The sequence below is a fragment of the Mytilus edulis genome, chromosome 14, assembly GCF_963676685.1.
Source record: "Mytilus edulis chromosome 14, xbMytEdul2.2, whole genome shotgun sequence".
Classification (NCBI taxonomy): domain Eukaryota; kingdom Metazoa; phylum Mollusca; class Bivalvia; order Mytilida; family Mytilidae; genus Mytilus; species Mytilus edulis.
In genome coordinates this window covers 27,768,470-27,792,070 of record NC_092357.1, presented here as the reverse complement: position 1 = coordinate 27,792,070, position 23,601 = coordinate 27,768,470, and the positions used below count along the sequence as shown (strand labels likewise).

General features: G+C 33.6%; 1 protein-coding gene and 1 long non-coding RNA gene across 2 annotated transcripts; both read right to left on the bottom strand.

Annotated features, from left to right (window-relative positions):
* Window positions 1–5,351: 5,351 nt before the first annotated feature.
* On the bottom strand, window positions 5,352–12,702 carry LOC139502995 (fibrinolytic enzyme, isozyme C-like). Its single transcript, XM_071292664.1, has 7 exons — window positions 12,581–12,702; window positions 11,967–12,031; window positions 10,485–10,639; window positions 9,614–9,692; window positions 7,691–7,865; window positions 6,612–6,766; window positions 5,352–5,567 (listed from the first exon to the last, which is right to left on the bottom strand). The coding sequence occupies exons 1-7, from the start codon at window positions 12,621–12,623 to the stop codon at window positions 5,394–5,396; spliced, it is 846 nt and encodes a 281-aa protein (XP_071148765.1). The 5' UTR covers window positions 12,624–12,702; the 3' UTR covers window positions 5,352–5,393.
* A 7,518-nt stretch (window positions 12,703–20,220) lies between these two features.
* LOC139503304 (uncharacterized) lies at window positions 20,221–23,262 on the bottom strand. Its single transcript, XR_011659077.1, has 2 exons — window positions 22,971–23,262; window positions 20,221–20,426 (listed from the first exon to the last, which is right to left on the bottom strand). It is a non-coding gene; the product is annotated as an uncharacterized lncRNA (long non-coding RNA).
* Window positions 23,263–23,601: the final 339 nt, after the last annotated feature.

Sequence of the window (23,601 nt, the reverse complement as noted above, 5' to 3'; positions counted from 1 at the left end):
TGTTCAAAGTTGGCCACGCTCATCACGATCTTGAAGACCTCACTACGATTGTGATACGACCTTACTGCGATCTACACGATCGTACTACGATCAACAAAATTTGCATTTTTTTCACAGATCGTAGTGCGATCGTGGCCTAGTGGGACTGGGGTATTAATGAACAATAATCAAATGCAAAAGAACATGAATTGTTTACAGTATGCATAAATACTGCATTTTCATACATTTTAGAAACAAGTTTGTTTACATGTTGCTACAATACAGAGACATGTGACACCTTTCAGTAGCATAGCTGGAAGTTATAGCTCCTTTTCTAAACCAATTTCATATGGTGAACATTATATGACGCATGTTAGGAATAACTAGTTGGGTCTTTGAATGTACAGAAACGCACACAATTATGCATATGGATATCCAGCGGGAATCGGATTTAACCCTTATACTGCCAGCGGGCCGATCTGGGCCGATTAATTGACGTTACCTTTAACTGCCAATGGGCCGATCTGGCCGATTGACGTTGTCTTTAACTGCCAAGGGGCCGATTGGGCCGATTTATTTGTTCTTTAACTGCCAATGGGCCGATATGGCCGATGGTTAAGGTTAATAAAATAAATATTGATTTTAGCAATAAAAGCATAATTTAATGATGTTCTGTCAATGCCATTTCATTCTCGTTTCATTTTTTCATTTTTCATGACGTCATTTAGCCATTTTTATGACGTTACAATGATGTCATGTATATTTAGCTATCAAATCTGAATTTTGCTGTTCGTTAATCAATCCGTTGGTTGTTTTTTTTTGGTTTTTTTTTTTAAATGTTTCACACTTTGTCATTTCGGATTCTTACGTGTACGATATGGGTTTTGCTCGTCACTGTTGAAGGTCTTGAAGGCAATTACGATTTCATTCATCACGTCAAATGGTCTCAAAGAAGATGTTTGGTAATTGCTACATTGGGGTAATTTCTAGCTGAATAATAGGCAATCTGGTGCCACATTTTCACAGGTTTATTTCTTCAATTGGTTATATTTTTGTTGTGGAGCTTTTTTATTTTCTATTGGGATTTTTTTTGTCCAAAAAAAACCTAATTTTTTGAGAAAAAAAGTTGTTTTTACATGAAATAAATATATGGCCAAAAAAATAGAGGTGACGAATACTTTTGATCATGTACTGTCTTCACATGTTTCGCTTCTTAAACATTCTTTGCTTTTAAATATTTAATTTTAAGAATTTCTGCATGATGAAAGTAAATCCAGAAAAGGTCTACGGAAGCATGAAATTTATCAAGTGTTTTACTTAAAACAGACATATATTTATAATTTATGATATAAAGGACCCATTTTTCTTGTTAATTTTTTCCCGCTTTTAACATATATTCTGAAAGTATTTCTTGATCTTTTTTTGTAAACTTATGCAACAGTGAGGTGCGGCCATAGCCATTACGAAGTCATGGATACCGTTGACGGTCAACGAAATCCAGTCTTTAGGTGATGACCATTTAAAATTCTGAGGATGGAAGAATGGGGGTGGTAGGTAATGTACTTAGCCGTGACCAACAAGGATGAGCACTAAGTCTTGGTAAAGGGTCATGTCCTGAAGTCGTTTTGATTTGTTCATGTTTCTGACTATTCAAGAAACATCCCGAAACAGGAACGGACATTATATAAAATATATAAAACGAAAAACAGAACAATCTGGTGATGCATTGATAAAAAGTTTTGCTAATTTGTTTGCTTGTGCAAGAATACATGTATAGTACTATCATGCCGATAAGACAATTGTATGTACAATTATATGATGCTTACCGGTATTTCAATCCGTCCGGAGTCCGCTCATTGGACTTAAAGGCACACGAAATTGCCGGACCGTGCTTGAACTATATATACAAGCCAAGATTTTGGTCACCTCACACAAATTCAAGAGCCACTCAAATATAATATTTAACCAGTTTACAAGTAACTTTGCATACAATATTCTAAACATGATTAGATCAAAGTATTCTCCATCAAATGGTTCCATTTTGTTATACCTATGCCAAGAAGATACCCTAGAATGGCTGTCTAAAATTTCTTATTCATTTCTGACATCAATTTAAGTCTTTTATCACTCACTCCCACAGACTAAACGTTTTTCTTTTTTTCGAATCTGCATGCAGTGTTAATTGTTTACCAGAAGAAATGACAAAAAGTTAAGTTCCCGGAAAAAGTATAACTTAAAAGTATTTTTTTAAAATTTCCTTTGTTGTATTAGTTATAACAGTATACATATAAATATGTATAGTTGCCGTCAGGTAAAATTAATACCATGGTTTTGGTCGAAATTTTTTAAACTACCAACCGCATTCATTCGAAATTAGTGTTTCAATAAATTAGCGGAATCAATTTTTTTTCCAAAATACCAGTACTGTCCTATCTTTTGTTGTGATTGCACTGTATAATCCTGACCTTCACATTATCGAAGATTATTTTCCATTGTGAATCCGCCATCGTGGTTTCTATGAGGGTCCTTTATTTGCATAACATTCGTTACTCTCAAAAGGGCTGCATTCGTTTGCATGATTATTATTCCTTTCGAACGTGTCCCAATTTATAAAATTTCATAAATAAACTTGACCTGATAATGTATACTTTTTTTAAGGCAAAGAATGCATAATTGGACAATATTTTCTTGATTTATTTTTGAAATTAAACGCAACATTCAACACCCCTGTCTTTTTTGTGATGCACAGTTTTTATAAGAACATGAAGCAACAGTTCCATGAGAAAAAAACACAGACTCGGCAAGAAAAGAAAAACTGACCTGACTATCCAAGTAAATTAGGATCGGAGTCGAACTCACTTTCAAGCAAGATTTCAGATTTTGTTGAAAATTAGTACGCATTTATATAATTCGTTAGAATCGTCAGAATGTTAAAAAAAATACATAAATAAGAAGTTTTTATACTTCCAAGTTTATGTCGATTACGTGCAAAGGATTACTGAAGGAAAACGCGTCAGAGAATATGCTTTTCCCACTTTAAATTGAAATTTTCCGAAAATCTGTCCACAGAAGTCTATTCAAAAATAATATTCTGTTGCTGTAAACATTTTCATTTTAACGATAGGAATATATTAGGGGGTCACCGGATTCATATTTGCTGTCTTCATCATTTATGTATGAGTGATAGAATTTTACGACGTTAAAATTATTATTTTTTTACCTTTTCCACGCTACGAAAGTGAGACTGATTATTTTCAACTGAAAAAAAAAAAAGGAATCCGGTAACCCCCTTATATTTTCACATAATTTTAACGGAAATGTTTAATAGCAACAACCCATAGGTTTTAAACAAAATTCTGTAGACGGATTCTCAGGGTATCAAGGGTAAATGCACATCTCTTTCACTATAAATATTCGTAATCGTTACATTTCACACATATTCAGGATATTGTAGCCTATAATTATAAAATTCTTATTTACTTTTGAATATTAAGAATTAAGTAGTTTGTACATTAGTGTATGCCAAACAAGATTTGCATCAATTCAGTATATTTTGAACTTGATTTATTGAGGATGACAGATGTGTGCAGCGTAGCGTTTACACTGCATTTGTACAAGGTTTTCAATGGCATTCGTCGACGTTGTAGTAAAATTTAGCAACGTCATAGGTGTAACGTTATTTTGGATTTTGAAAAATTTTGGCAGCGAAAAGGTTAAGACTGTCAGGATAAAATAAGCATGTGACTACTTTTCAAATATAACAGGCTGGAGAGGTTATGTTATACTTCTCTTTATCATATGTTTAGTAGTAAATACAGTAGTTTTGCATATTTGATAAATAGCCTGCTGTTTAATCCATATCGCGCAACTTTGATGCGCACCCTTTATCGCATACCCTTTATCACACCCCTACCCTTTATCGCATACCCTTTATCACATCCATACCTTTTATAGCATACCCTTTATCACACCCCTCCTTTTCTTTTGTTTTTCTTTTTTTTTACATAAAGTCAAGTTTTGTTTGTTTTTTTGCCTCAACAAATATTTCTCAAAATTTTTTTGAATGACGTCATTGTTTGGTATGTGACGTCACGAACGTCAAGTTTTCATATTGTATGTGACGTCACGAACGTCAAGTTTTCATATTGTATGTGACGTCACGAACGTCAAGTTTTCCTATTTTTTGGCACACTAAATGGAACTATAAAAATTACAAAACACTCAAATAAATACAATAATAAACAAAATATTTTTAAAACAACAGCATGCAAATTGTAAGGTAACCAAGGTGCTTCGGAAAAGTAATTGAGCAGTTCTTTTAAGGCTTTTGAAACAAGACAAAAGTAGAACTGAAGGTAACCCAGTGCTATGGATCAGAAAACAGTTCATATAATATAATACTCTTCTGTTGAAATATATGATAAAGCGTATAATACGTGGCAAAATCCGTATCACATGCCGTATCACCCTCGACCAATTCCTCGGGCCTAAAGGCCCTTGGGCTGATATTGATGTCTCGGGATGATACGACATATGATACGAATTTTGCCATGTTTTATTCTCTATGTAATTGTAATTTTACAGCCTATTCAATTGATAATTGTAACTTGCAAAAATAATGTTTAACCAATGCAAACAGCCTTGTACAAGGAGATTTATAGTATCAGCCTTATCACTGAACAAGCCAAGCTCTCCTCTTGTTGGAAATTTAGATTACTACTAAAATTATTAATTCATATGTAAGCAAGTTGTAGATGTACCGTGTAGAAATAGATAGAAATATTGCCATCAGAATATGTCTTAACCCAGGTGTGTTATACCAGCAATGGCTTTAAATGTAATATAACTATGAAAGAAAGGTGGGAGTTAACGTACAAATATGTATGGTCACGACATGTAAAAAAGCTAGAAGATCTTGAATATTTGAAAAAAAAGTCAGAAACAAAATATTGTACACTCTCAAAATGTCAATTGTCCACCTGTTACTGCTGACTAAAATTTATTCCGGATAGATGCTGTTGTTTGAAAAATATTTCACTTTATACAATGTTATTAAATTATTCTCAATTCTGTAGTGTTGGTATTATAACTATGTGAATTTAGTGTCATCTACTGATTATTCGTTGCCTAGGTAGGATATGGCGATATTTATTTTTCTTCAAATGAGGCTCATCGCAGACATTGTACTTGCCATAAGTGGCACAATGAGTGTTTCATGTTGAGCATGATCTGCTCATCATTCCAAATCATTAGTTTGTTTGGTTCGTGGTGTTTATTCGTTAGTTTTTTATGTAGTGTTGTGTGAATTTGTTTGTTTTTCGTTGAAATGTTTGCTGTGACGTTGGTTCTCTCGACGAAATAAGAAAAAGCAATAAATGTTCCAGAAAACTTTATTACGTACTAATTTTAAGGTATTAAACACCCGACACGTATAGTCTGATCCATGAGAGGAATGATGTTACCCGTGTATACACGCTAGGGTAATCAGGCAGACATCCTGTGGACTGAGACGAAATGACCCATGATGTCACACCAGCCACGTACGTCTGACCACTTACTGTACATGTCATGGGACCACCACTATCACCCTAAAATACAAAAGATATCTTTAAATCATTACCATCATCTCTTCTCGTATTTGCCTTTTAATAACTGCATTGATTGTAATAGAAGGCATCACACTGATTTAAATGGAAGGCATTACACAAGTACTGATTTAAATGGAAGGCATAACACTAGTATTGATTTACATGGAAGGCATAATACTTGTACTGATTCAAATGGAATGCATAACACTGATTTAAATGGAAGGTATACCACTGACTTATATGGAATGCATAACACTGATTTAAATGGAAGACATTTCACTACTACTAATTCAAATTGAACGCATAACACTGATTTAAATAGAAAGTATACCACTGGCATGATTTGAAGGCACACCACTGGTTGAAATGGAAGGCATAACACTGATTTATATGGAAGGCATAACACTGATTTATATGGAAGGCATAACACTGATTTAAATGGAAGGCATAACACTAATTTAAATAGAAGACATAACACTGATTTAAATGGAAGGCATAACACTAGTACTGATTTAAATGTAAGGCATAATACTTGTACTGATTCCAATGGAATGCATAACACTGATTATACAACTGAATTAAATGAATGAAAATATTATTGATATATCTTTGACTGATTTATTGTTTGACATGTTAACCTAACGATTTCAGTTTATTTGAACTGATGGATAGTTGACTCATTGGCACTCATACTACATCTTTATTGTTGTTACAAATGAAGGTATTGATAAACCAAACTTTGTTGACATATCAAAATAACATAAGAATATGTTTTTCTTATGTTTAGAACATTATCAGAAATATATGATAATGAAAGAAGGATAGCAATCATTTTTCTTGTAAGGTATATTTAAAAACACTTAGATCACTGTCGGATAAATTGTCTGCTGTATTGTGACGCATTTAGGTAATATTTTTCTCATTCATTTCTACATTCATTTATTTATCTATTTAGATAAAAGAACATGTTTTTTTTATTATTGTATTTATTTATTTGAGATAACTCTTTACTATGTTATTAACACGTATTTCTGAGGTACTTACGTTACATGCGCCGTCCTGGGGGTTGCTGTTTTGGTTGTGAACACAGATATGACTTGACAAGAGGTTCACTCCACTTATTGGTCTCATGTAGTTTGCACATTCGGTATTACGAAGGGCAAGTGTGTTCAGTTTCTGTAGGGTAGTTGGTAAACCACCTGAATAATGTCAAATGGAACAAATACTTTGTTTTAATTAATTGATCAATAAAAAAGTGTTCAAATCACTCCGACGTATTTGAAAATAATACTTTACCAATTTCATGTTTTCGAAGCGCTTTTCAAGCACGCTAAAACCTTACAATTTGATAGAAAGTAATGTGTAAATAAGTCGAAATGCTAGAAGATATATGATCATAGAGGTTCTCAGAATAATATCCAAATTGATATGAGGTAATATAAAAGCTTTATCAAATTATTGTCATAATAACTCATATGAGTTTCAAATGCCCTTTGTACTTTTGATAATATATGATTAATACATTAATGATCATACTAGATAAAACATATGTACTGTTTAGTTAGCAATTAATAAACATGTGGCCAATGATTGTAATATTTACACAAAAGAAGAAGAAAATGTTCTCTCGTTTCAAATGATTGTAATGTTGTCTTTGGCCCTGTTATGTTACGAAATTGGTGTATTGTATTCTATGTGACAAGGTCATTCAAGTGTTAGTTTCAGCAATGTATTCAAATGGATTCATATACTAGTTGATTCATATTCTATCATTATTACTTTATATTCAATAGCCAACAAAATCAATGAATAAACCAACGTTTTATAGTTGACTAGTTTCTGGTGGACAGTTATCTCATTGGCAACCATACTTCATCTTCGTCTTATGCTTGTTCTTCGATAGAGGCTTAGACTTGTACGAAGTAAAACAAATCGCTAGTCTGTCACCTCTAAAGTTATGAGTTTGAACCCTGCTCGTGGTAGGTGTGTTCAATTCTTTGACAGTTTTCCGGACTCTTTGGTCACTCTGGGTAGATCCAACAATAAAAACTATGCCAATAGTGTTAAAAGCGATGTTAAAACACAAACATTCAATCAATTAACAAAATTTAAAACACACTTACATGTTCCACAAGTTCTTCCCCATCCAGTGATTACACAAGATGCACTCTCGAACAGTTGTCCTGCAGGTGGGAGTGATATGGGTGCAACTGTTGAACCGAAAGACAAAGAAGAACTCAACTCAATCAAGGATATATCGTTGGAAATTGTCCCGCTGCCATCATTGTAATTTGCATGCTAAAACAATATTTGGAAATGATAAACTTAATTTGTCAAAGTTTTATATCATTGGTCACGGAAACTGTCCCACTGTCATCATTCTATTGTGCATGTTTAAACAATATTCGAGTCTTATTTCAAACTTCACAACAACCTCAAATAAACTCATCATAGATACCAGGATCAAAATTTTATACTCACGCCAGACGCGCGTTTCGTCTGAAAAACACTCATCAGTGACGCTCGAACCAAAAAATGTTTAAAAGGCCAAATAGAGTACAAAGTTGAAGAGCATTGAGGACCAAAAATTTACAAATTCACATTTGAGATAATGCTTTCTTACAAATATAAAGGTATCAATATCTAGCAAACAATTTGGTTAAAATCAATGTTACGGACAGAATGTATTGGACATACAGTTAGATGTACATTTTGACAATTTATATCGTATTAACATATGCAGTGTGACTTTAAGATGATGAACAGCAAGAAACTCGTTTTTGATTTTTTTGTTGTCAAGAAAGGAAAAACATTGTGTTGCTGGCATTGATATAAATTTTATTCAGAAATCGATTATCGCAGACTTTTCTTTCCAGTCATAAGAAGTCGATCCTCAAATGAACATATGTAAATGAAATACAAACAATAGAAATTTTATTCTAACCATTACTTTAAAATGTACTAGAACACACCCGCGAAATCGCGGGCATTCAGAGCGTTGACTAGTTTAAAGTATGTAAAGTGTTGTTGGAAGAATTTTGTGAAATATTGAATGACTGGAGAATTTCAGCAAAATTATCATAAATCATAGGTTATTGGGGACAGGAAAATGTTTTTTTTAATCCCTCCTCCTTTATTTTCAAATTCCCAATGTGTGGTTTTCTATCAATTTCAATATGAATATACATTTAGTATGTTATGAACATTTAAGTAAGGAGCCTGTACTTCAGTGGTTGTCTTTTGTTTATGCGTTACATATTTGTTTTTCGGTCATTTTTTGTACATAAATAAGGCCGCTAGTTTTCTCGTTTGAATTGTTTTACATTTTTATTTCGGTGCCTTTTAAAGCTGAGTATGCGGTATGGTCTTTGCTCGTTGTTGAAGGCCGTACGATGACCTATAGTTGTTAATTTCTGTGTCATTTTGGTCTCTTGTGGAGAGTTGTCAACATGGCAATCATAACACATCTTCTTCTTTTTGTAATCAATGAATTTTGTAAAAGATTTAATGACTGGAGAATTTCAGAAAAGGTATCAAAAGTGCACATGAATAATTTTAGCGCTTATCTGTATATTATGAACATTCACTATATAAATAAAGTGTATTTACTTTCAATTCTAAGTTTTCTAATCGATCTATGGTGGTCATTGATATAGTATACAGACCCTCTCTATTTTTAAAATAAACTCTGTGACCACCGTGGATAGTAAACTTGAAAATGATAGCAGATAGAATTCTGAAAATACACTTTATTCGTAGTACATGTATGTTCAAAGTATACAGAAAAACGCAAACCGGAAGTATAATCTGATTTAAAATTTTGTCCAATGACGGGACAATATCCGGATGCCCTTTTTCTCGATTTTCTCCCAAAATAACTCAATCTGAATAATCATATAAATGGATGACAAATGCGACTACGCACTGTACCTATAGGACACAGAGGCGTGTTGATTAATTTATTGTGGAAAGAAGAGAAGCGACACCAAAAATGAGGTCTTCTCGTTTAATAGTATAGATATCTACCAAAAGTGTGATATACTCACATTGATTACTCTTCTAACTTGATATCTCTCACCGTTGTTTCGGTTAGTGTCTCCTACTCTGATTGTGTAACCAGAACCTCTGAAAGAGTAATGAGACGTGTGGGTAATCAGTGGCGGATCCAGAAATGTTCATAAGAGGGGGCCCACTGACTGCTTTAGAGATGTTTCGCCCCAGTCATAAATCAGTGTTTCCCTATATATGCAAACCAAATTTTTCTCACAAAAAGGGTGGAGCCCGGCCCCCTGAAAATCCTTCTAAATCCGCCTCTGGTAATAATTATCTTTCATTATGACTTAATTAATCACAATTTGATATGCTAAACTTTCAGTTACTGTACAATAACGCTCTATTTATAAAGTAAGCTTCAAAATGTAATAAATATGAAATAAGAAAGATGTGAAATGATAGACAATGAGAAATCAGAAATCAAATGGGGACACAAAAGTTATCAACGATCCACATATTGTGAACCCTGAAATGTCATAACGTTTTATATACCAAATAAAAATAAATTTGAGAAAGGAAATGGGGAATGTGTCAAAGCGACAACAACCCGACCATATATAGAGCATACAACAGCTGCAGACCATCCAATGGGTCTGCAATGTAGCGAGAAACTCCCACACCCGTAGGCGTCCTTCAAAGCATTCTGTACATTTTCAATTTTCACAGACGAAACGCGCCTCTGGTGTAAAAAAAAAATAAAACGTGTTGTATCATTGATATCTATTTCTTTTCAACTCCCCCTACGTTATTAGTTTTTATACGATACCATGAACTTAGCATCTAAAATAATGTACTGTTATATAAATGAGAAGAATACCAACAATGCTTTATGTTTTAAAGTATTAAAATGTATAAGATATTTACTGTGTGCAATGGGCAGCTGTCAGAATCCATGTATCGGTGAGAATGATCCCTCCACATGTGTGACTGTCACTGGACGTTCTGAGGGATACCTGCCATGGGAAATCTGCAATATCTGCATCCTGTCCCTGGATGATTCTACTGGTATTTGTCAAATGCTAAAAAAAGAATAAATAAGAATTATGTATATATCATATATAATATGTTTTTACACTTGTAAAACTCAAAGTTAAATTTCTATTAAGTTCGCAGTACTCTTTTTTTTATGGGTTGTTGTTCTTATGGTGTTTTGTTTTATTTAAGAAGAGCCAACAAATTAACACTTAGGGATGTACACCTCTGAGGAGTAGAAAAATTCTAGATTTAAACTTTTTTTCTAAACTTGATTTTTGGGTTTATATGACTGTAAAAAAATGATTAGTGAAGAAAAATTCATATGGTGGTGCGCTTCTTTGTTGCTACGGCCCTCTGAAAGTACCCAATTTTGTTGATTTTTCCATTTTCATCAATTTGTACCCATTATTGGGCTATTATCGTGAAAAAAATCACAGTTCCACAATTAAACTTTTTTTCATACTCTCAATAAAGATGAAGGAGACCAATCTGATTAAATTCAACTAAAAAAAACTATAGGTAGGTGTTAATATAAGAAAGTTTTATCAAATGTTGATGCTTTTTCGTGTCAAATTTACCATATTGTCAATTTTGTGAATTTGTGATTTTTCTCTGTTTAAAGAACAAAATGCATTTTTTTTTCAACTTCCATGTTATAAATGATTGATCTATGAAATTTGAAAAGAAAAAGTTATATGGGATGTTTATATATCTGGAGAAAAAAAAATTGTACCCCTCACCCATTTTTGTTCTTCAAAATTTCACTAAAAAGACTGACTTGATTAGTAATAAAATTTGAAAGTTTTATTACTCAAAAACTACTTATTGGAAATGCACAATTCTTTCACAGAGTTGAGTTTGATTATGATTATTATCAACTTCGTTGCTATTTTTCAATTATATCACATGTTTTGGAAATAATTCCAGAACGGGATTTCAATGAGTCTGAACGAGACTGAAATGTCAGTCGAATACATCCTTAATGACGTAAAAATAATTCTGTGTCAAATCGCATATTTTGATGTCAGTTGATATTGCTTACAAAATATTCGACAGAGATTTGCTTTGTTTTTCGTGTTCTGTATTTAAAATGTTACAAACAATGTTCAATATTCATAATCGTTATTGTGCAATAATATACAAATATATTTTTTGAGGTATTTCAATTATCAAAATGATTTAAATGAAACCTTAGTTTTTGAAACACTTTATGAATAAAAAAAAAGTCCGTCTAACAATCGTCTCAAATTGATTTTTCGCGAACAAGCGGATTTCAAGTTCAAGTATAATGCTGTTTTATCATATTTATTCTGCATTTAGACAAGTAAGGGATTGAAGTAGTCGCACAGACTAGTGAATTATAAGTTTTACCTTAAGGTTGTCTTCATTCATGAGATCTTTTCCAGGTTGCCATATCTGTAAGACCTCGGCATTACCTAGAATTCAAACTTTCAAATTAAGTAACAAGACTGAAAAAATTGCTGACTACACACAAATGAGCACCAATGTCCTCTTATACACGTTTGCTTCTAAAGCTATATAGCCAGTTTTTCTCTTAGAAATTAAACCAAAATTTATTTTTCCGATTTCTTTTCGTTTTTTTTTATTGTTATTATTTATTTTAATTAACATGCATCTCTATATTATTTTACGAAATTATCAACTAGTTTGTATGTTAATCAGATCAATATATAAAAAGTTTATGCCAAATGAAAAACAAATCTTAAAAAAGGTCACGAGTCACACACACAAAGTTTAACATTGAAACATACAAACAAGCGAAATACGGAAAAGACAAAAACTCCCATAACAATAGCTCTTTTAATAACTTTTCATCACAAAACAAAATTAGAATTCATTTAAAGATTTGTCATTCCTCTCATATCATGCATAGCAAATGAGGACCATTTCAAGCATATGCACACTTGAATGATTACTAATTATACGTGTATACTGTAAATAGTAAAAAAAAATAATAAACATACCAATTACTACCACACAGAGAAGGAGGACAACGGTTTGCATCATGATTCTGTTCGGATTGACTACCACCAATGTACATCATTCGACAAACCTTGGACTTTTATATCATTGCAATATAAGAAGAACGTGATATTATCTGTCTTCTGCGTGTTTTCCCAGCTACTTCAAATGACAAATTTATATTGCTATACAAGTGAATTATCAAGCAATAGCATTATTTGAACTATGATACAGGTTTAGATTACATTTCTAGTCCTTGATATCTATTTTTAGTAAGATTCGTGTCGCTTGTTCACACCACATGTTAAATTTCACAGTTATTAAAAAAATCAAATTTAAGACCGGACTGGTCATTTTTGGTATCGTTATCAATTGCAAACATTTAATTTAAGGAGAACAACCACAACATATCATACAAATCAGGTTTTAAAAGAAGATGAATATAAACATGATAAAGACAATTAAAGCACAAAAACTAGTGAATAGTTATTTAATTGGATTTCTATCACATTTCATTATTAATAAAAAATAAAATAAAAAAAATACTCCCAGATAGATATTTACTACAAAGACAGATAATTCCAAAACAAATTTCATTCAAAACTTTTTAAATCTAGGTTTAATTGTCTGTTCTCATTTTAAAGACAACTGATCCTCGTCATTCAAAGTATGAACACAGTGAAATCGCATCAGCTTAATTCGCTTATAGTGTTAATCGATTCCTGTATATTTCCTGTTTTTATATAACCTATTCTCATCACTTGTCGTCCGTCGTTGTCGTCGTACGTCATAACTTTCTACAAATTGAACTTCTTTGAGAGAACCACTGAATGGAATGGAACCAAACATGTTCCTTATGAGGAACTTACCAAGTGTTGTTACTTTGAAACCAATCCATCATCCAAAATGGCCGCCAGCGGAGGGACTAAGATTTTCATAGGACACTGGGAAATACATACAAATGTCTTCTTTTAGAGAACCACTGAATGGAATGATACCAAACATAGCATAAATATTCTTAATGAAACGCTGACAAAGTATTGATACTTTAAAGCCAACTTTACATGTTCCTTATGGGGTGCTGGTGAAGTGTTGTTACTTTTTTGAAATTTTACTGTTCAAAATGGCCACCAAGATTTTTTTATCAAATAACAGGGCCAATATTAAACAAAAATTTGGCCCAACTATTATTTAGGTATCTTATGGAAAGCCACAGTCAACCCCTCGATTATTTTTATTTTTCCCATTAGAAATGCATTAAAAATAATTATTCGGCGGCCTTCCAATTCCCGCCGCAAATTATCATTATTCCCGCCCGCAGATTATTATCATTCCCGACCGCAAATTATTATCATTCCCGACCGCAAATTATTAATCCCGCCCGCAGATTATTATCATTCCCGACCGCAAATTATTATTATATTAAATATTGATTTTTTTTTTGTACTCACTTTATTCCTAAGGCTTGTGTATTTCTCTGGACGAACAGTACCATAACTAATGCACGCAATTCGTAGTTTCATCATTTCATCTGAATGAACTACCCCTAAATTATAAAAATCATGTCTGTCCAATTTGCAGATAATATCCGGTGTATTTTTTTCTTTTATAAACGTTTCGGACAAATTGCCTAAATTACAGGACTTAAGTAACTGTTCCATTTAAAATTTTGGTGGTGAATTATCAATTTTTGTCTTATATTTTTTGACCGGATTCGGCAATGTCCGATAAAATTTCCGAAGTTTACCGAATCATCTCATCATACATCAATCTCATCTATATTAATCTCATCATACATCAATCTCATCATCATCACCGATCATCACCTTCATCAACAAAAAACGTATAATGTTGTGAGCACTGCATATAATGTTGTGAACACTTCATATAATGTTGTGAACACTGCATATAATGTTTTGAGCACTGCATATAAAGTTGTGACCGCTGCATATATTGTTGTGAGCACTGCATATAATGTTGTGACCACTGCATATAATGCTGTGAACACGGCATATAATGTTGTGATCACTGTATATAATGTTGTGATCACTGCGTATAATGTTGTGAACACTGCATATAATGTTATGAACACTGCATATAATGTTGTGAGCACTGCATATAATGTTGTGAGCACTGCATATAATGCTGTGAACACTTCATATAATGCTGTGAGCACTGCATATAATGTTATGAGCACTTCATATAATGTTGTGAGCACTGCATATAATGTTGTGAGCACTAGATATAATGCTGTGAGCACTGCATATAATGTTGTGAGCACTGCATATAATGCTGTGATCACTTCATATAATGCTGTGAACACTGCGTATAATGCTGATTATTAACATAAGGCAGTCATGGCGTTCCATATTTTTAGGATCCTGGTATTGTTGATGTAGATGACTAAAAAACATTATACATGTATATACATGTCTTTATTCTGCAGAGTTTATGATTTTTGGTCCAACGAAAACTAATTTGAATAATGTCTGACAGATGAACTTCTTAGATCAAGCCTATCATCATGATTATAAACCTTATATCTAAATACAAATTTTGAAATTAATTGCCTATTTGTTTAAGATAAAAGAAAACTGACAGGTCGTGTTAATGCATTTGTAATCATTGTAAAATTATAACGATACATTCATGTATGTGACTATTTTTTTATTGGTAAATCTCATGTCTTATCATGTAAGTTGATTATTGTAGGTCTACATGCATCGTTACTGTAATAATATTGCAATTGTTTCAACAGAATGATATTTGTGTCAAGGTTTATCTGGGTAGCTGGTATCATGTTTCAGATTCAGATTTGTCTCAATATTTAACATCCTCTTACATAAAATAAGGAGATGTGATGTGATGGCCATGAAACAACATTCCAACATTGTTCAATTTGAGCCATTCTTGACACGAAGTCATTTATGAAAGTTCCACGAAAAACTGTATTTGGTAATCAGTACTGTTATTATTAGTCCCCTACCAACAAAGTTGAACCGAACTTTATCAGTCCATCAAATCATTTTTTCACATTTTTAGCTCACCTGGCCCAAAAGGCCAAGTCAGCTTTTCTCACTGGCGTCCGTTGTCGTTAACTTTTTACAAAAATCATCTTTTCTAAAACTACTGTCACAGTGCCAAATTTAACCTATAATAGCCACAATCATCATTGGGTATCTTATTTAAAAAAATATGTCCGATGACCCAGCCAACCAACTAAGATGGCCACCATGACTAAAAATAGAACTAAATAAAATGTAGATGTTGGCTTATATCTCTGAAACCAAAGCATTTAAAGCAAATCTGACTAGGATAAAATTGTTTATCAGGCCAAGATCTTTCGGCCCTGTTATCATGGTTATTTTCAGACAAATCGGACAACCCGTTGTTGGGTTCCTGCCCTCAATTGGTAATTTTAAAGAAATTTTGCAGTTTTTATACTACTGCAAACATTCATAAAAAATGGTCGTATATATTGGTATCACGTCGTTGTCATCGTCGGCGGAGTCCTCCGAAGACGGATGGTTTTCAGGAAATAACTTTAGTATAAGTAAAAAGAAATTAATAAAATTTTGACATAAGGTTTTTAACCACTAAAGGAAGGTTGGATTCGATTTTGGGGTTTTTGGTCCCAACAGTTAAGGAACAAGGGGCCCTAAAAGTTAAACTAAGTATTTTTCTAGTTTTGAGATAATAACTTGTGTGTAAGTGTATGGATCTTTCTGAAATTGTATCACAAGAATTCATTCCAAAAAAGGAAGGTTGGGATTGATTTTGGGGGTCATGGCCCAAACTATTTTGGAATTTGAATTATTGAGGTTCTTTGATATGCCGAATCTAAAAATGTGTATTGATTTTTGATTATGGGCCCAGTTTTTAAGTTGGTCCAAATTGGGGTCCAAAATTAAACTTTGTTTGATTTCATCAAAAATTTAATTTTTTGGATTCTTTGATAAGCTGAATCAATCCATGGCCATGTATTTAGATTTTGGATATTGAACCATGATGGAATAAAAAAAAATTAAGTTCATTAGACCACATTCATTCTGTGTCAGAACCCTATGCTGAGTCAACTATTTAATCACAATCCAAATTCAGAGCTATATCGAGCTTGAATGTTGTGTCCATACTTGCCTCAACTGTTCAGGGTTTCGACCTCTGCGGTCGTATCAAGCTGCAATTTTCTGAGTATTTTATTGGTTATTACCCGGTATCTTTTGTTAGGTTAGACGAAACCTGCCAGAATGACATGTAACCATAACACTACACATATCTGACCTACTTAATTATCTGGGAAACTGACGTAATCATGTAGATGTAACTTTTACCTGGGTTCTGATCAATAAAATCAGGTCGAGGTCAGGCAACAAAGTCTTACAGACATGTACACATTGAAACACTAAGGATTTTCTTATCCCAGGACTAGATTACCTTAGCTCTTCAACTTTGTACTTGTATGGCTTTATAACTTTTTTGATTTGAGCGTCACTGATGAGTCTTATTTAGACGGAACGCGCATCTGGCGTATTAAATTATAATCCTGTACCTTTGATAACTACTGGCATATTTAAATCACTTCAACCCATATACCAAACAAAGTTATCAAATTCCTCATACTAACAGAAGTTTCCATGACAGCAAACTATTTGTTTTCAAGCCTACTGAGCAATAAAAGGGAGGTCAAGGACAATATTGATACGATAGACGAACATTTTGTAGCTGGAGGTATCAGCATACAAGGTATAAAACATTAATGTCGTCTACCTCATGGAAACAAGAGTGCACACACTGAAATGTCTCGCCTTCTTTAAAAATCAATGATATTATGTTGATAGTCCTAAGTATTATGTATAAAGCTTTATTTCAACTGTCACTTAAACTTGACATTAACCAAGATAGCTAAACAAAGATCAATGAACCATGAAAATGAGGTCAAGGTCAGATGAACCATGCCAGACAGTTATGTACAGCTAACAATGCTTCCATACAACAAATATAGTTGACCTATTGCTTATAGTGTAAGAAAAATAGACCAAAACACAAAAACTTAACACTGTGCGCTGAACTGTAAAATTGAGGTCATGGTCAAATTAAACATGCGGGACTGAAATATAGATCATAATATATTTCCATACACCAAATATAGTTTACTTTTGGCATATGATATAAGATAAAAAGACCAAAACTTAAACACATAACTTTGACCACTGAATCATGAAAATGAGGTCAAGGTCAGATGACATTTGCCCACTAGACATGTACACCTTACAATCATTCCATACAACAAATATAGTAGATCTATTGCATAAAGTGAGAAAAACTGATCAAAACACAAAAACTTAATTATAACCACTGAACCATGAAAATGAGGTCAAGGTCAGATGACACCTGCCAGTTGGACATGTACACCTTAAAGTCCTTCCATAATCCAATTATACTAGCCCTATTGCTACATGTAATAGTATCTGAGATATGGACTTGACCACCAAAACTTAACCTTGTTCACTGATCCATGAAATGAGGTCGAGGTCACGTGAAAACTGTCTGATGGACCTTGCAAGGTACGCACATTCCAAATATAGTTATCCTATTCCTTAGAATAAGACAGAATTCAACATTACAAAAATTCTAAACTTTTTTTTCAAGTGGTCACTTAACCATGAAAATGAGGTCAAGGACATTGGACATGTGACTGATGGAAACTTAGTAACATGAGGCATCTATATACAAAGTATGAAGCATCCAGGTCTTTCACCTTCTAAAATATAAACCATTTAAAAAGTGATCTATCGTCGCCACCGGATCACTATCCTTATGTCGAGCTTTCTGCAACAAAAGTTGCAGGCTGGACAAAAACTAAATATTGACCAATGAACCATGAAAATGAGGTCAAGGTCAGATGAACCATGCAAGGCAGACATGTACAACTAACAATTCTTCCATACAACAAATAAAGTTCACCTATTTCTTAATTATAGTTTAAGAAAAACAGACCAACACACATTTTGACACTGGGCAATGTACCTTAAAAATGAGGTCACGGTCATATAAAACCTGAGCGACTGACATATAGGTCATAAAATATTTCCATACACCAAATATAGTTAACCTATTGCATTTAGTATTAGAAAAAAGACCAAAATTCAAAGACTTTACTTTGACCACTGAACCATGAAAATGAGGTCAAGGTCAGATGACACCTGCCAGTTGGACATGTACACCTTACAGTCCTTTCATACACCGAATATACTTGACCTATTGCTTATAGTATCTGAGATATGTACTTGACCACCAAAACTTAACCTTGTTCACTGATCCATGAAATGGAGTCGCGTTCAAGTGAAAACTTTCTGATGGGTATGAGGACCTTGCAAGGTACGCACATACCAAATATAGTTATCCCATAGTTCTCCCATTACTTATAATAAATGAGATTTTAACATTACAAAAAATTACTTTTTTTTTCAAGTAGTCACTGAACCATTAAAATGAGGTCAAGGACATTGGACATTTGACTGACGGAAAATCCTTTACATGAGGCATTTATATACAAAGTATGGGGCATCTAGGTCTTCAACCTTCTAAAATATAAAGCTTTTAAGAAATTAGCTACGCCGCCGCCCGAACACTATCCAAATGTCGAGCTTTTTGCGACAAAAGTTGCAGGTTCGACAAAAACCGTTATAATACTAAAAGCGTACTACACTGCGGACACCACATATATAGTATCTTTACATCTTGGCTTTTATTGCATACAGCAATTTTATTCGTAAGCGACAACACTCCCATGATGAACAGGAACCAAATACATCAAATGATAGGCTCCCGACTTTATACAAGCATAATTATACAGAATGTGACCGTGTTTAATTACTCAACCCTCTTAACCTTAATTGGACAGTGAAGACACAGCTCAACATGAGAACACACTGAACTATTGAATAGGGCTTAACCTATGATCATCAGATTGATACAGAGTATACGTAACAATGTGACACGACGTATCAATCTGAGATTCTCAACTACTGCTCTATTAAACCTAGACTTTGATCCACCACCTTCAAAATCAAATGTAATGTTGGTCATCTCAAAAGGCCAATACCAAACAGTGGCTAATCCAAAGTGGGGGACCATTGACTGCATAAGAGGGAACCTTCTCCGGTCATGCTTCAGTGATTCCCTCAAATAATCAACCACAATTTTACCGAGAAAAGGGGATCCGGGAACATTGGGCCCCCTCTTAATCCGCATCTGACTAATCAGGCTTCACAGGGCAGACCTTGAATTACAGAGTTTTGATAAATTTATCAAAGTTCAGACTAACAACAAAACAGAAACACGTTTAACCCTGCATATTGCGCCTGTTCAAAGTCAAGATCCTCTGGCACCCATCCCCCTCCCAAATAAAAAAATTGCTTCAAATTTCAATCCATCAATAGCTGTGGTGACCTTGATCTGCTTCCATTAAACAAGATTGCATCTCCATTTGATTATCATGATAAAACAGCATTATATATCATACTATATGTTTTGTATATGACTCCAAATAATTTGTTCTTGAACCTAATATGAGATGATTTTGAAAGCTATAATAGTTCATGTTCTGACCTTAGAAATTTAACAAATTAAGTAGCAGATGTTCAATATAGTATTTTTTAATTCAATTAAATTCAAACAATAAAATGTTAGGCATAGTTATTCACTCCTTAAAAAAATTGGATTTAAACTTTATTTTTTTTTAAATTGAAACAGATTCAGGTTGTGGAATTCATGGATCTGATGTCAAATTCTCCACCATATATATACCACTTGTAACAGATGACATTTCTCTTCTTTTAGCTGCATCTGAAAAACATTAAAAATATATATATTACAGAAAAATCGTTTTCACTCCTCATACGGTCCGAGACCACAATTATTTCGTAGTGCACTTCTTTTAGAACATAAATGAAAATAAAAAAAAATCCCACCTGTGCTTTCTCAAAGAAACTTTTACAGTGTGTTGAACTACATTTGGGACAAATTATATCAAAATTATAGAAAACTTCATCGGCTTTAACTCCAAATATGGACAATTTTATGTTTAGGGCGTCTTGAAATCTTTTGACTGCTTCCGAAGTGCTAATTTTAAACCCTTTTTCAGCTAGATCAAACCACTACTTTCCTTTAAAATTCTGGAACCAAATGTTTTTACAGTGTAATTTCACCCCCTACTTGCAATTTGAGGCATTAAATATGGAGAAATAAATTTGGAAGGGGTATAAAAATAAATGGCAAGTAACCTACTGTCAACACTAGGGACTATATTACGAAAATCAAGGGGCGACAATTGTGGTCTCGGACCATACATTGTATCTGTAAAACAGAATCTAAATAATGAAATCTTTGTATCAAATTTGTTTTTTTCACGGCGACAAACTTTTCCTTATCAACAGGGCCTTGTATTCTTTGTTTAGATATATGTAAAACTTTGGATGTATAGAAGTTATATACATATATACATGCAATTCAGTCAATAAGCCATGACTGAAAAGACAGTCAGAGCCAAATGAAATCAATGGAAATGAGAAATGCCAATACTAAAAGAAAAAGATTACAAAACCAATTGACTATATTTTTTTATATCATATTTAGTATTTCCTTTTAAACTAACATTAACACAAAAATTTGGAGTGGCTATTAGGGACCCCTGTACATCCCATCGAATATAAGACACATATTATGCAGGACAGACGGACAGACTGACAGACAGAAAGGGGGAAGGAAGTGGGAGTACTTAGGTAGTGCAAAGTGGGAATTAGTGACCCCTATCCATCCCATCAAATAAATGATAGATATCAGTGTAAATTATGTTAATGCATTAAATACCAAAGAAAGTGGGAAAGATTGCAAATCTAAAGTGCCCTCCACAAAGTAGGTAGGGGGCTGTATCCCTTTTATAAATAAATGGGGAGGGAAGTGGGAGTAGTTTGGAGTTTTTAAGTGGGAATAAGCATAAGGGACCCCTGTCTACATGGTCTAGCCCATCCCAACAAATATATGATACATAAGTCACATTATATATGTTGTGTACAAGATGTAATGTTGTACAAATTATAATTTGTACAGATATTTTGTACAAGTTGTCAGTGTTTTATGAACATCTTAACAAAAATGGTTGATGCAAGCACACAGTCTTTTGTTTTGCATATTTCAGTTATATTTCTACAACTACTTGATACATTGAAAATTACTGAGTATTGATACAAACCCATTATATCAAGAACACAAAAAGAAATGTATTTGATTTTTGTATAAGGAGAAAAATAAAATCAGATTTTAAACCATTCAGGTGTCCTCATTTCTTGTTTTAAGACAATCAGAATAGCACTAAATGTTATGTTGAAGTATTTAAATTTGAATTAAAGACATTAAACCGATACATTTTAGAAGATAAATTTGTATCACCTGGTGCAAGAAGGTGTGTATCAAAAACCTTATAACTTGTACAAAAATCCTGTACAAATTATAATTTGTACAAACTTATATAATTTGTACAAACTTACATCTTGTACACAACATATACATGCATTATATACCACAGAAACTAACCATGGAGATAAATTGTTAATGTCAAACAGGGACCTTCTATGTAGTATAGATCAGTATAGAAAGTCACTGCTTCAATAGTATAGGACATAATTTATTTCCTGTACATTCCTATGACTAGGTTATTCCTCACAGTGGGTGTCCAGAACTTTTAATAAGGGGGTCCTCGTACTGACCTAAAAAAAGTGGGCTCCAGCCATGCTTCACTGATTCCCAATATAATCAACCAAATTTCTACCACAAAACGTAGGCGTTCACACCCCACCCCCACCCACCCATATCCGCTCCCTGGATCTACCTCAACTCTAGTCCGAGATTTATAATAGCCTTTCAAGACACCATAAAAATAAAATTGAGAATGGAAATGGGGAATGTGTCAAAGAGACAACAACCCGACCAAATAAAAAACAACAGCAGAGGGTCACCAACAGGTCTTCAATGTAGCGAGAAATTCCCGCACCCGGAGGCGTCCTTCAGCTGGCCCCTAAACAAATATATACTAGTCCAGTGATAATGAACGCCATACTAATTTCCAAATTGTACACAAGAAACTAAAATTAAAATAATACAAGACTAACAAAGGCCAGAGGCTCCTGACTTGGGACAGGCGCAAAAATGATTATTTGGACTACTGTTTTGCCAGACAAGCTGGGACCATGGGACGTCGGACACTCACCCCCTCCCCTTTCCCCCTTTTATTTCATTCATATATTAAGCATCGAAACCTTCGCAAATTATAATGCACAATATATTTTAACATCTTTCTCTTAATACTGAAAGCTACATTACAATAACATATACCTGAGAGTGACCACAGTGGCTGAAGAGGTGGTAGGGTCGATCAGCAATGTCTGCCATGATTGATACGAGGATTGATAGCCATGGTCTGAAGTAAATCCAATGTGCCAATCCTAAACTGAAGAGCTTCGTTCCGCCTCTGCATTCTCAGTTGATTTGATATTAATCATACTTCACTTTTAGTTTGACTTTAGTATTAAATAATGTACAGCATCAAAAGCCGCATTATTGCAGGTGTTTATTCTTTTGGTTAGAGGCTTCCCGCCCGAAGATTTTTGGTTGATAGTAATAATCTTTCGGCTTTGCTTTTGGTTTAGAGGATTCCCGCCCGATTTTTTTTTATTGGCTAGAAATAACCTGTCGGCTTTGCTTTTGGTTTAGAGGGTTCCCGCCCGATTTTTTTTGATTGGCTAGAAATAATCTTTCGGCCTTTTGTTAAAAATGCGGGTTATGTGTTGAAATAATCTGTCGGCCTTGTGTAAAAAAGCGGGTTTTGTGTTGAAATAATCTTTCGGTCTTGTGTAAAAAGGCGGGGTTTGTGTAATAATAATCTGTCGGCATTGTTAAATTAAACTGCGGCCGCCGCAAAAAGAATAGAGAAATATGAATATGCGGGCTGGAAAAATAATAATTT

Bases quoted from the DNA above. Each gene is read 5' to 3' on its own strand.
- LOC139502995 (XM_071292664.1), bottom strand. From the start codon at position 12,623: ATGATGCAAACCGTTGTCCTCCTTCTCTGTGTGGTAGTAATTG. The intron at 12,032-12,580 runs GTATGTTTATTA...TTTGAATTCTAG, and splicing joins TCTCTGTGTGGTAGTAATTG to GTAATGCCGAGGTCTTACAG. The intron at 6,767-7,690 runs GTAAGTGTGTTT...GACATTATTCAG, and splicing joins GGGAAGAACTTGTGGAACAT to GTGGTTTACCAACTACCCTA.